This window comes from Oncorhynchus mykiss, chromosome 29, assembly GCF_057628025.1.
Source record: "Oncorhynchus mykiss isolate SJ-2025 chromosome 29, ASM5762802v1, whole genome shotgun sequence".
NCBI classification, from domain to species: Eukaryota; Metazoa; Chordata; class Actinopteri; order Salmoniformes; family Salmonidae; genus Oncorhynchus; species Oncorhynchus mykiss.
Genome location: NC_143050.1, coordinates 42,940,767 through 42,954,475, shown reverse-complemented (window position 1 = coordinate 42,954,475; position 13,709 = coordinate 42,940,767). Strand labels below are relative to the sequence as shown.

Here is a 13,709-nt window from a genome sequence, read left to right as displayed (position 1 = left end):
TCTGTGCACAACACCCCGTGAAAGTGTTTGCCTTCATGTCCCATCTGTCCCCTGTGTAGCCAGAGAACTTGCTGCTGGCCAGTAAGTGTAAGAACGCTGCAGTGAAGTTGGCTGACTTTGGACTGGCCATCGAGGTGCAGGGAGACCAACAGGCATGGTTCGGTACGTCCACACACACTCAGTTAGCACACACGCACCCACTCGCACACACACACTGTATTCATGTTTTAACACGTGTTTGTATGGCCCAGAGACTAGCTATTCTCTTGTAAGAATATTTTTTCACATTTTTAAACCTCAATTATATATTTTTTTATTAATCAACCTTATCTTCAAGGTATACAGTGCATTCTGAAAGTATTCAGACCCCTTCACTTTTTCCACATTTTGTTACATTACAGCCTTATTCTAAAATGTATAAAATAATTTTCCCCCCTCATCAATCTACACATAATACCCCATAATGACCAACAAGATTTTCTGGTCTGATGAAACCAAGATTGAACTCTATGTCCTGAACGCCAAGCGTTACGTCTGGAGGAAACCTGGCACCATCCCTACGGTGAAGCATCGTGGTGGCAGTATCGTGCTGTGAGGATATTTTTCAGCGGCAGGGACTGGGAGACTAGTCAGGATCGAGGGAAAGATGAACGGAGCAAAGTACAGAGAGATCCTTGATGAAAACCTGCTCCAAGGTGCTCAGGACCTCACACTTTCCAACAGGACAACGACCTTCAGCACACAGACCTGAAAATGTCTATTTTTTATATATTTGCAAAAAATTCTAGAAAGCTGTTTTTGCTTTGTCATTATTGAGTAGTGTGTGTAGATGGATGAGAAAAACAACAACATTTAATCTGTTTTAGAAGAAGGCTGTAACGTAAGAATGTGGAAAAAGTGAAGTGGTCTGTTTACTTTCCGAATGCACTGTAAATGCATTGTTTTGCTTCGGTGAAAGTTGTTACACTCAACTATATATATATATATATACAGTGCCTTGCGAAAGTATTCGGCCCCCTTGAACTTTGCAAACTTTTGCCACATTTCAGGCTTCAAACATAAAGATATAAAACTGTATTTTTTTGTGAAGAATCAACAACAAGTGGGACACAATCATGAAGTGGAACGACATTTATTGGATATTTCAAACTTTTTTAACAAATCAAAAACTGAAAAATTGGGCTTGCAAAATTATTCAGCCCCCTTAAGTTAATACTTTGTAGCACCACCTTTTGCTGCGATTACATACCTACAGCTGTAAGTCGCTTGGGGTATGTCTCTATCAGTTTTGCACATCGAGAGACTGACATTTTTTCCCATTCCTCCTTGCAAAACAGCTCGAGCTCAGTGAGGTTGGATGGAGAGCATTTGTGAACAGCAGTTTTCAGTTCTTTCCACAGATTCTCGATTGGATTAAGGTCTGGACTTTGACTTGGCCATTCTAACACCTGGATATGTTTATTTTTGAACCATTCCATTGTAGATTTTGCTTTATGTTTTGGATCATTGTCTTGTTGGAAGACAAATCTCCGTGCCGGTCTCAGGTCTTTTGCAGACTCCATCAGGTTTTCTTCCAGAATGGTCCTGTATTTGGCTCCATCCATCTTCCCATCAATTTTAACCATCTTCCCTGTCCCTGCTGAAGAAAAGCAGGCCCAAACCATGATGCTGCCACCACCATGTTTGACAGTGGGGATGGTGTGTTCAGCTGTGTTGCTTTTACGCCAAACAAAATGTTTTGCATTGTTGCCAAAAAGTTCAATTTTGGTTTCATCTGACCAGAGCACCTTCTTCCACATGTTTGGTGTGTCTCCCAGGTGGCTTGTGACAAACTTTAAGCGACACTTTATATGGATATTTTTAAGAAATGGCTTTCTTCTTGCCAATCTTCCATAAAGGCCAGATTTGTGCAATATACGACTGATTGTTGTCCTATGGACAGAGTCTCCCACCTCAGCTGTAGATCTCTGCAGTTCATCCAGAGTGATCATGGGCCTCTTGGCTGCATCTCTGATCAGTCTTCTCCTTGTATGAGCTGAAAGTTTAGAGGGACGGCCAGGTCTTGGTAGATTTGCAGTGGTCTGATACTCCTTCCATTTCAATATTATCGCTTGCACAGTGCTCCTTGGGATGTTTAAAGCTTGGGAAATATTTTTGTATCCAAATCCGGTTTTAAACTTCTTCACAACAGTATCTCGGACCTGCCTGGTGTGTTCCTTGTTCTTCATGATGCTCTCTGCGCTTTTAACGGACCTCTGAGACTATCACAGTGCAGGTGCATTTATACGGAGACTTGATTACACACAGGTGGAATGTATTTATCATCATTAGTCATTTAGGCCAACATTGGATCATTCAGAGATCCTCACTGAACTTCTGGAGAGAGTTTGCTGCACTGAAAGTAAAGGGGCTGAATAATTTTGCACATTTTTCAGTTTTTGATTTGTTAAAAAAGTTTGAAATATCCAATAAATGTCGTTCCACTTCATGATTGTGTCCCACTTGTTGTTGATTCTTCACAAAAAAGTACAGTTTTATATCTTTATGTTTGAAGCCTGAAATGTGGCAAAAGGTCGCAAAGTTCAAGGGGGCCGAATACTTTCGCAAGGCACTGTAGATATATATATTTTTTTTCCTTTGTCCACTGTTAAATACAGTTCCAAATGTCAGCAGTCAAGTTTTCAAAATATTGGAGTTTCACATCATCATGACGCAAAATACATCACTTGACGCAAAATGCATCATGACGATGTGGCAAGTGACGGTTTTCTTCTTGAAAGTCCCATATCTTAAACTCTTGACTGCTGACGTGCGAAACATTTTGGGATTGTATTAACAGTGGACTAATTAAAAAAATACCAAAATATACACTGAGTGTACAAACATTATGATTGAACTCTCTCCATGACATAGACTGACCAGGTGAATCCAGGTGAATGCTATGATCCCATATTGATGTCGCTTGTTAAATCCACTTCAATCATGAATGCTTTGGACACCTTGTAGAGTCCATGCCCTGAGGAATTTAGGCTGTACTTATAGGAAAAGAGGGGGGAACTCCATATTCGCAAGGTGTTCTTAATCTTTTGTACACTCAGTGTAGGTTTTGAGTGGATTTTTCCTGTAATTCACATTACTCAAGTTTCGATTTCACAGTAATGTCCACATGAAATCAAATAATTTGGATTTACCTGATTGGCAGACACAGTACCCAGTTGGAGCAGCAGGCTGGTAGAAGATGATCATTGGGTTAGGGTTGGTCTCAGCTATGTTGCTGGCCATCCTCTTCTTGTATTTGTTTGTGAGGAATTTGACGCGCTGTGCCTTGTTCTGGGTTGGGGCCACATACAGTGGCTTAGTAGACACAATGCAGCCTTTCATCTCCGCCACAGCCTTGGTGGCCTCCTCGGGGGAAGGAGAGGCCCACAAAGCCAAAGCCCTCGCTTTGGTCGGCCCTCTGTCCTCATCACCTTGGTACTGGTGATAGTCCCGAAATGAGAGAACTCCTTGTGTAGCTTATCAGTGTCAGTGTTACCTTCCAGATATTTTAAATAAAGGTTCACTCCTTGATGTCTGGGCTGTTTCAGCTCTACCTGACGCTCTGCTTTCGTCTGGGCACTACCCACATAGAGTCGCTTCCCGTTCAGCTCCTTGCCATTCATCTGATCCACAGCTTGAGGTGGTCAGATACACTCCAATTAGACACTGGAATCACAGACACTAAGTTTTAACTCACATCTAGAAAGTGGCATTAACATGTGGCATTGCACCACATATAAGACACATCTGGCAAACACTCACCAAATATGTTTATGCAACCAATACAATGTGATTTGACCATATCCAAAGAGCTGTCTCAACTTGACATCCTGACCAAAATGATTAATGTAGACATTGGTGAAGTCTTTGGCCCTGGCCCTGGAGCTGGTTCCAGCCTTTCGCTTCTGAAGAGATTTGAAGGGTCCAATGAAAACATTTTTTCTTCTAGGAGCATTCCGTTTCATTTTGTTATGGCTCTTTCAGAAGCCTCAGCGTTGCCTTTAGATTGCCTATTCTCCTCAGAAACCAGCTTCCCGGAGACAATGTTTCCGAAGGCAAAGAAGACCTTTGTTGCAGAATGTCTTGTCCAGATTCTTAACAAATCCTTTCTCAAGGATTGGTCATGCTGAGACCACATGATCCTCATAGGGCTTCCACGGATGGTTATAAATTTGATCATGTTCAGGTCACGCTCATCATCGTCTGGGTTAATTAACATATTTGACATAACCATATTCGAGTGAACAAAGGATGGAGAAGTTGTGGTCGGTGCCGTCTAAGATGATAGGTTTAGGTTACTACATCATACTCAAATGTTCCCTATACACAGCCTATGAATAAAAGTTTACAATGTAGGTACACAGGTCGAGAGGTGACAGTGACACATTCAATACTGCTTTGCACACTCTTGCCTGCATCTAGCTGATCTAGGGTGTAATCAATCATTAGTCCAGCAGTTGCAAACAAGAGCTTCTATTGGAAAGGTATTTTTATTCCTGTTTTGTTTCCATTTGCTTCCATTTATGAAACGTTTTCAACAGAATTGGCGGAATTAATACACCAGCTGATCACAAGCAAACATAGTTCACTTTCATAGCAGCCACATACAAACAGCATGATCTCATAATTCCTTCTCGAATCTACGCAATCTCCTCTCACCTTTCCCTTCCCTTCACTTGTGGCCTTCAGTGCACAACAAATTAGCTGTCTGTGACCAGGTGAAAAAACCTTTCCAAACCAAAATTTTATATAATAACCGCTACACACAGCCTACATCGTTGTCACCATATTAGCGAACGTCATAGTCAACATAGCTATTACAACTAATGTGTTAGTAAACCCACTGCAATCATGCAGTACAGTGTACCATCAGCAAGCAGTTTAGCAGTTACACCAGCGGGCCCCAGTGGCAATAAATTAATAAAACCAAAAGGCTACCTTGACTTGGAAGACTTCCAGTGTTGGATAGCCATAGCCAGCTAGCTAACATAGCATCCCTCTCAGTTTGAGCTGGGTTTTTTAGTAGGATAAATTAGCTAGCTGCATTCGCTAGCTAAGTGAAAGTGAAAAAAAGTATACGAAATATAGCTAGCTCTATCTCTCTCGCTTCATTTTTAAGTAAATTAATTTGTTCAAAACTGTTAAACTATTGTCTTTCTCTTTGAGTCAACTATTCACCACATTTTATGCACTGTAGTGCTAGCTAGCTGGCTGTAGGTTATGTATTAGATGAATTCTCTGATCCTTTGATTGGGAGGACAACATGTCAGTTCATGCTGAAAGAGCTCTGGAAGTTGCCAGAATTACTGTGTAAGTCTATGGAAGGGAATGAGAAGCATGAGCCTCCTTATCAGATATGAAAGTAAGACCCAGATGCAGACATATTGAATTAACAATGGTATAATAATCCAACAGGGGCATGCAATAGACCTGTCAAGGCAGGCAAGGGTCAGTAAACCAGACGTGGGTCAACGGTACCAGACGGCAGGCAGGGTCAGGGTAGGCAGAGGTCAATAATCCAGAGGTGGGGCAAAGCTACAGGTCGGCAGGCAGGCTCAGGGTCAGGCAGAGTGGTCAGGCAGGTGGGCTCAGAGTTAGAACAGGCAAGGGTCAAAACCAGGAGGGCGAGAAAAAGAGAGCCTGGGAAAAGCAGGAGCTGAGAACAAAAACACTGGTTGACTTGGCAAACTGTCAACAGACAAATAGAGAACACAGGTATAAATACACAGGGGATAATGGGGAAGAGGGGCGACACCTGGAAGGGGTGGAAACAATCACAAAGACAGGTGAAACAGATCAGGGGTGTCGGCGGTGGAAGTCGGCCATGAGGCCTGGATCCAGGATGTCTCTAGCAGGGACCCAGCACCTCTCCTCTGGGCCATAACACTCCCAGTCAACCAGGTACTGGAAACCCCTGCCCTGTGGTTGAACACTCAGGAGGTGTCTCACCATGTACGCTGGAAGGCCATCGATGACACGGGGAGGACGGGTGGGCCTGGAAACAGAAGACAAAGGGCTGTGAGACACGGGCTTAATCCTAGACACAATCCTGGAAAGTAGGGTGAATACGGAGACGAACAGCAGTGGGGCTAATGACACTAGAGATGGGGAACGGGCCGATGAAGTGGGGGGAAAGTTTAGGGGACTACACCCGGAGGGGCATGTTGCGGGTGAAGAGCCATACCCTCTTCCCAAGCCGATAGTGTGGAGCAGGGGTCCGGTGGCGAACCGTTTCTCACCTATACCGGGAAGTGGTCTTCAACAGGACGGCCCAGGCTCTCTTCCAGGTATGGCGACAGCGGCAAATGAACATCTGGGCAGAGGGATTGCTTATTGATCGATGGTTGCTCAAGAGAACAGAATGACAGGAGAATTCTAGAATGTCAGGTGTTGGAACCCCTGGAACCCCCTCGTTTGTTGTGTCATAAGTCATGTTAGATCAAATTGGATATATTCTATTACAATACTTTCTTTATTGCATCATAGTCAGTTACACAGCATGATTTACATTGCAAATACAAAATGTAAAAACACATGAATACAAAAATGAACACAGTAGGCCTAAGCTTACAAAAAAATAACAAATAACCTGTCAAAAACGACAATTTGTACAGCAGGACTTCCCAGTTCAGCTGTCCATTTCAGTTAAATAAATGTATTTCAGTTTATGGTATTTGGTAACAGTTTTCAACTAAATAAAATACATACAGTGGAATCAGTCTCGCTGCATTGTTTAGTCTGCTGTGTTTGACTACCAAAATCATCATCATATCACACGAGTAAAGTCAAATACAGCTTGATGACTGTTCTTGTTTGTGTCGTTGTGTGTGTAGGTTTTGCAGGTACCCCAGGCTACCTATCTCCAGAGGTACTGAGGAAGGAGGCCTATGGTAAACCTGTCGACATCTGGGCCTGTGGTGAGTGCAGATCACTTTATTATCTCGCTGTCTCATCCCTCTCTTCTATATCTCCTGCCCCCCCCTCACCACTCAACGTATGTGTGTCTCTGTGCATGTGTCCGTGTATGTGTGTGTTTATGTATAGGTGTGATCCTGTACATCCTGCTAGTGGGGTATCCTCCATTTTGGGATGAGGACCAACACAAACTCTACCAGCAAATCAAAGCAGGAGCCTATGACGTGAGATATACACACACACACTCACATGCAAGCGCACACTCACAAGCACACACACTCTGTGTCACCTTTGTCTATCAATCTGTGTGTGTGTGTGTGTGTGTGTATAGTTTCCATCTCCAGAGTGGGACTCGGTGACTCCAGAAGCCAAGAACCTGATTAACCAGATGTTGACTATTAACCCTGCCAAGAGGATAACTGCCCAGGAGGCCCTCAAACACCCATGGGTCTCTGTAAGTACAGACACACACACACTTTTCCTCTCTGTTTCCTCTCTGTTTGACATTGTCTCTCTCTTTCTCCAGCAACGCTCCACGGTGGCGTCCATGATGCACAGACAGGAGACGGTGGAGTGCCTGAAGAAGTTCAACGCCCGGAGGAAACTCAAGGTCTGCTCTATTTTAATAATCTCATAATCCACAGGAATGCCTTCAATAAACATCTGTGAGCCTTCTCACTTCTCAGACTAACCTAGTAATCTACCACTCACCCCATCTCTTTTCTCTCTCTCTTGCTGTCCATAGGGAGCAGTCCTGACTGCTATGCTGGTGACGAGGAATTTCTCCGGTAAATGTGTGTGTCTTCATAAACACTTACACGCATGCACAGCAGGTTGGCATTTATTGGGATGACTCATGTACTGGAGGAAGATCTGCGGAGTGGTTACTAGCTGGCATAGTCACAAAATCTGATTCTAAACCTAACCTTAACCACACTGCTAACCCTAATGCCTAACCTTAAATTAAGACCAAAAAGATCATATTCATTTTCATGAATCTTTACAATATAGCCTATTTTTACTTTTCAGCTGGCCCATCTCGCGGAAATCTCTCAGTTCTGCCTCCAGGGAAAGATTCATGACAATAAATGTCAAACTGCGCATGCACAAATGCATGCTACAGTCACATACTCCGCAATCGTACACACACACTCTCTCTCACTTTCTTATTATCACAAATTGAGTTTCACCTCCAATTTACTAAGTTTGACTACAATGGTAACTTGCATGGATCATTACATGTTACTCTTCCACTTAGGGGTGTGAACTTTAAAACGAAATTGTGATCATTAAAGTTAAAAATGTTTTTTTGCCCACAAAATGTATATCACAGTGCAGTTATCACAAAACGTATTCTTTGCCGTGTTATAGCCTAACTAGACGATAGGCTATAAAGGCCTGATGTGTAATTTAAATAGAACCAGAGAGGTAGAAGTGAACTTTAGGCTACTTTAGTGAATTTGCGAGGCATTGCAAGAAGAGACATTGCGAGATACAGATTACCAAAACAACTGCGCACAGTCCTTTCTGTCTGCCCCCTCGTCTCTCTCCCTCACGCTGGCTCGCCTGCTTTTTCTCTTTGCTAATGATACACGTTTGTGTTCAGTCTTCGGTCTGGTGCGTGTAGAATATCCTAGCCTATTCATTGATGATAGGTTCCTGACTCTGTCTGCCTAGTGGCCGACCTGCCTAGTGGCCAACCTGCCTGTGGCCGACCTGCCTATACCTGACCTGCCTATACACCCCTCCCCTTTCTCGGTCCCTCGCTAGCCTGCTCTGCATGATGCAAGTGTTTGTGTTCTTGGAAGTACAGCAACTAAATCAGTCTCCTCCGTTCCAAAAATAGTGAATTTTAGCAGGCGAGGAGTCGATTTCTAGCGGAATCAAATCTTGACACTCAGAAATGGGAGTCGACACCGGGAGTCGACGTGCAAGAAGTCGAGGAATCTATTATTTTGGAGTCGACTATCCACCACTACGTCATCATCATTAACAGTTGGAAAAAAGGCAGAGAAAGGCAAACGACAGCAGCGAAGTCCTGCATGGCAATACTTTGAGAAGTTAAATGAGAAGGTGGTGAAATGCGAGGTGGAATTGAGGTACAGTATGGTAGTACAGGTGCAATGCTTAACCATCTGAAAGGGACGAACCGTAAGACCCAAACACATCCTGGTAGCAGCCCCAACAACAAACATTAGACAACTTCACACTAAAGCCTATGGCATGACTTCCGTAAATAGAACTTCATTGAGCGCAATAGCAATTGTAGAATTTGGGGAATTTTTCTTTTCGCTTTAACGGAAAACCGATGGCCGTTTAAACTTTAAAAAGGGAGAGTTCACCCAAATTACAAAATTACATTTTGGTTTCCTTATTGTGTAAGCAATCTATGGAAAAGGTATGACAGCAATCCATGTTTTGTTTTTAGTTTCCCAGGCACTGTTTCCAAATGTTAACACTTTAGCATTTGTGGCACAAATGCAATTCAAGTCATGGGACGGATATTAGCATTTTTTGCGCATCATGTCCAAATAATCAAAAAGTATCTAAAATGAATTGTGAAGTTTACCAAAGTCACTTATGGATTATTTGAACATGTGTGAACAATGCTAATTTTTGTGGTATCCAATTGGTAGTTACAGTCTTGTCTCATCGCTGCAACTCCTGTATGGGAGATGCAAAGGTCGAGAGCCGTGCGTCCTCCGAAACACAACCCAACCAAGCCACACTGCTTCTTGACACAATGCCCACTTAACCCGGAAGCTGCGACAGAGCCTGGACTCGAACTCGGAATCTCTAGTGGCACAGCTAGTACTGCGATGCAGTGCCTTAGACCACTGCACCACTCAGGAGGTCGACTTGAGTGGGATTTGTGCCACAAATACTAAAACATTAGCATTTAGAAACAAATCAAATTTGTGGTGTGGACTACCAGTGAAATGCTTACTTACCGGCCCTTCCCAACAATGCAGAGAGAAAGAAAACAGAAATATTCTAAAAGTAAAACACGTAATAATAGATACACAATGAGTAACAATAACTTGGCTACTATATACAAAGGTTACCAGTACCGACTTGATGTGCAAGGGTACGAGGTACAAGGGTGCAAGGTAATTGAGGTACACTGCATGGCCATAAGTTAGTGGTAATGACTTCAAATTAGTGGATTCTGGCTATTTCAGCCACCCCCATTTTTGACAGGTGTATAAAATCGAGCACACAGCCATGCGATCTCGATAAACAAACATTGGTCGTAGAATGGCCCGTACTGAAGAGCTCAGTGACGTTCAACGTGGTGCCGTCATAGGATGACACCTTTCCATCAAGTCAGTTCATCAAATTTCTACCTTGCTAGATCTGTCCCGGTCAACTGTAAATGCTGTTATTGTGAAGTGGAAACATCTAGGAGCAACAATATCTTGGCTACAAAGTGGTAGACCACACAAGCGCACAGAGCGGGACCACCGAGTGCTGAAGCACGCAGCATGACAAAATCGTCTGTCCTCGGTTGTAACACTCACTACCGAGTTCCAAACTGACTCTGGAAGCAACGTCAGCACAAGAACTGTTCGTCGGGAGCTTCATGAAATGGGTTTCAATGGCCAAGAAGCCGCACACAAGCCTAAGATCACCATGCTTCACCATCTGGCAGTCTGACGGATGAATCTGGGTTTGCTACCTGCCTAACTGTAAAGGTTGGTGGAGGAGGAATAATGGTCTGGGGCTGTTTTTCATGGTTCAGGCTAGGTCCCTTATTTCCAGTGAAGGGAAATTGCTATAGCGTACAATGACATTGTGTGGCCTACCACTTTGCAGCCAAGCTGTTGTTGCTCCTAGATGTTTCCACTCAACAATAACAGCATTCACAGTTGACTACTGCAGTTCTGTATACATCTGGCCCTTCTTTGGACACTGTGCTAACAAACCTCCAAACGAGCTTCAATGCCATACAACACTCCTTCCGAGGTCTCCAACTGCTTTTAAATGCAAGTAAAACTAAGTGCATGCTCTTCAACCGATTTCTGCCCACACCCTCCCGCCCGACTAGCATCACTACCCTGGACAGTTCTGACTTAGAATATGTGGACAACTACAAATAGCTAGGTGTCTGGTTAGACTGTAAATTCTCCTTCCAGACTCACATTAAGCATCTCCAATCCAAAATTAAATCTAGAATCAGCTTCCTATTTCACAACAAAGCCTCCTTCATTCATGCTGCCAAACATACCCTCGTAAAACTGACTATTACCGATCCTTGACTTCGGCGATGTCATTTACAAAATAGCCTCCAACACTCTACTCAGCAAATTGGATGTAGTCTATCACAGTGCCATCCGTTTTTTCACCAAAGCCCCATATACCACCCACCACTGCAACCTGTATGCTCTCGTTGGCTGGTCCTCACTACATATTCGTCGCCAAACCCACTGGCTCCAGGTCATCTATAAGTCTTTGCTAGGTAAAGCTCCGCCTGATCTCAGCTCACTGATCACCATAGCAACACCCACCCGTAGCATGCGCTCCAGCAGGTATATTTCACTGGTCATCCCCAAAGCCAACACTTCCTTTGACCGCCTTTCCTTCTAGTTCTCTGCTGCCAATGACTGGAACGAATTGCAAAAATCACTGAAGCTGGAGTTTTATATCTCCCTTTCTAACTTTAAGCATCATCTGTTAGAGCAGTTTACCGATCACTGTACCTGTACACAGCCAATCTGTAAATAGCACACCCAACTACTTCATCCCCATATTGTTACTTATCCTCTTGCTCATTTGCACCCCAGTATCTCTACTTGGGGTGCAAAAGGGTATGTTTGGGTATGTTTGGCAGCATGAATGAAGGAGGCTTTGTTGTGAAATAGGAAGCTGATTCTAGATTTAATCACTCCAGTGTTAATGCTGAATTGTAATTATTTTGCCTCCATGGCCTATTTATTGCCTTACCTCCCTACTCTTCTACATTTGCACACGCTGTACATAGATTTTTCTATTGTGTTATTGACTGTACGTTTGTTTATGTGTAACGCTGTGTTGTTGTTTTTGTCGCACTGCTTTGCTTTATCTTGGCCAGGTCGCAGTTGTAAATGAGAACCTACCTGGTTAAATAAAGGTGAAATAAATTTTTTTATAAAAAATTATATGCTTCCAACTTTGTGGCAAGGCCCTTTCCTGTTTCAGCATGACAATGCCCCCGTGGACAAAGCGAGGACAAAAATTGTTTGTCGAGATCGGTGTGGAAGAACTTGACTGGCCTCCACAGAGCCCTGACCTCATACAACTTTGGGATGAATTGGAACACCGACTGCAAGTCGGGCCTAATCGTCCAACATCAGTGCCCGTCCCCACAGCAATGTTCCAGCCTCTAGCGGAAAGCCTTCCCAGAAGAGTGGAGGCTGTTATAGCAGCAAAGGGAGGACCAACTCCATATTAATGGCCATGATTTTGGAATGAGATGTTTAACGACGATGTGTCCATATATTTTTGGCCATATAGTGTAGATATGTACATATAACTAGGAATAAATTGACGTGATGAGTCAGATGAGTTAGACGTGATGAGTCAGAAAAGTTTTTTGCAAAAAAGTTCAATGCAGATAGTTCGGGTAGCTATTTGGTTATCTATTTAGCAGTCTTATGGCTTGGGGACAGAACCTGTTCAACGTCCTGTTGGTTCCAGACTTGGTGCGTCGGTACCGCTTGCCGTGCAGTAAAAGAGAGAACAGTCTCTGACTTGAAGAGAGGAGGGCCAACCGCTGTCAGGGATACTAAACCAAAGCATGGATTGCTGTCATACCTTGTACATAGACTGTTTACAGGGTAAGGAAACCAATGTGTAATTTGGTTGAACTATTTCTATTAGAAATATATTCAATTTGTCACATCCCTACTTCCTCTGCACTCACACTGTGTCTATTGACCCAGGTAAAATGGGAAGGAGACTTGCATCTCAGAGTAGGAGGGCAGATCTGAGATCAGTTTAGCCTTTTAGATTATAATGAATGGACAGGGGAGGTACCTGATCCTAGATCAGCACTTACTCTGAGACGTTTGACTTACCTTGGACCTAACGTGACTTCAATCTGTCCACTTCACACTAACACACTTCTGTCTTCTCTTCCCTCGCTCCTTTCCCCTTTTCTGTTCTTTGCTTTCACTTGTTCTCTGTCTTTCTCTATTTCTCTCCCTCTCTCTGTGTCAGTTGGTAGACAGTCTACATCTCCGGCATCAATCACTACTGTTTCTGGAACTACCGCTGGGATAGTGGAGCAAGGTATCCTCTCTCTCCTCCCTCCATCACTCGCTTCTATACCTCCTCCTCCACTTGTACACCTTCTCTCCTCTCCCTCACACTCCTTTCCTCATCCTTCCCTTTTGCTCTTCTTGTGTTCTTCCTCTTATCCCTCCTTCCTCCTTCCTTCCCCCTCTAACAAATAAGGCAGCATGCATGGCGTATCCATCTCTCCCGCTCTCCCTCCCACCCCCTCGCTCTCTAACATTCTTTAGTCTTTTGTGCCTTTGGAGTCGTTTTTCTGTATTTTTTCTGCCCTTCGCAAACTAATCAAAACACTGGAGTAAACTATGGATACAAATGATATTGAAACATCCTATCATGCTGAGGGTCATGTATTATTATCATTATTTTGGCCACCTTAGAAGGTTGTTGGAAAAATTACTTGTCTCATGCACAAAGTAGGTGTCCTAACCGACTTGCCAAAACTATAGTTTGTTAACAAGAAATTTGTGGAGTGCTTGAAA

General features: G+C 43.4%; 1 protein-coding gene and 1 pseudogene across 7 annotated transcripts in view; one reads left to right on the top strand and one right to left on the bottom strand.

The window, feature by feature from the left end:
- Window positions 1-13,709, top strand: part of LOC110509551 (calcium/calmodulin-dependent protein kinase type II subunit beta) — a 62,004-nt gene that overhangs the window by 18,753 nt on the left and 29,542 nt on the right. For 4 of the 7 annotated variants that reach the window (XM_036967686.2, XM_036967691.2, XM_090227267.1 and 1 more), the window contains exons 7-13: window positions 60-162; window positions 6,873-6,956; window positions 7,084-7,178; window positions 7,286-7,408; window positions 7,481-7,564; window positions 7,700-7,748; window positions 13,153-13,224. In XM_036967686.2, the coding sequence (XP_036823581.1) occupies window positions 60-162; window positions 6,873-6,956; window positions 7,084-7,178; window positions 7,286-7,408; window positions 7,481-7,564; window positions 7,700-7,748; window positions 13,153-13,224 (610 nt within the window). The remainder of the gene's footprint in view (window positions 1-59; window positions 163-6,872; window positions 6,957-7,083; window positions 7,179-7,285; window positions 7,409-7,480; window positions 7,565-7,699; window positions 7,749-13,152; window positions 13,225-13,709) is intronic. The other 3 variants (XM_036967687.2, XM_090227268.1, XM_036967689.2) reach the window with 1 other exon arrangement.
- Window positions 3,151-4,258, bottom strand: LOC149970458 (polyadenylate-binding protein 1 pseudogene; annotated as a pseudogene).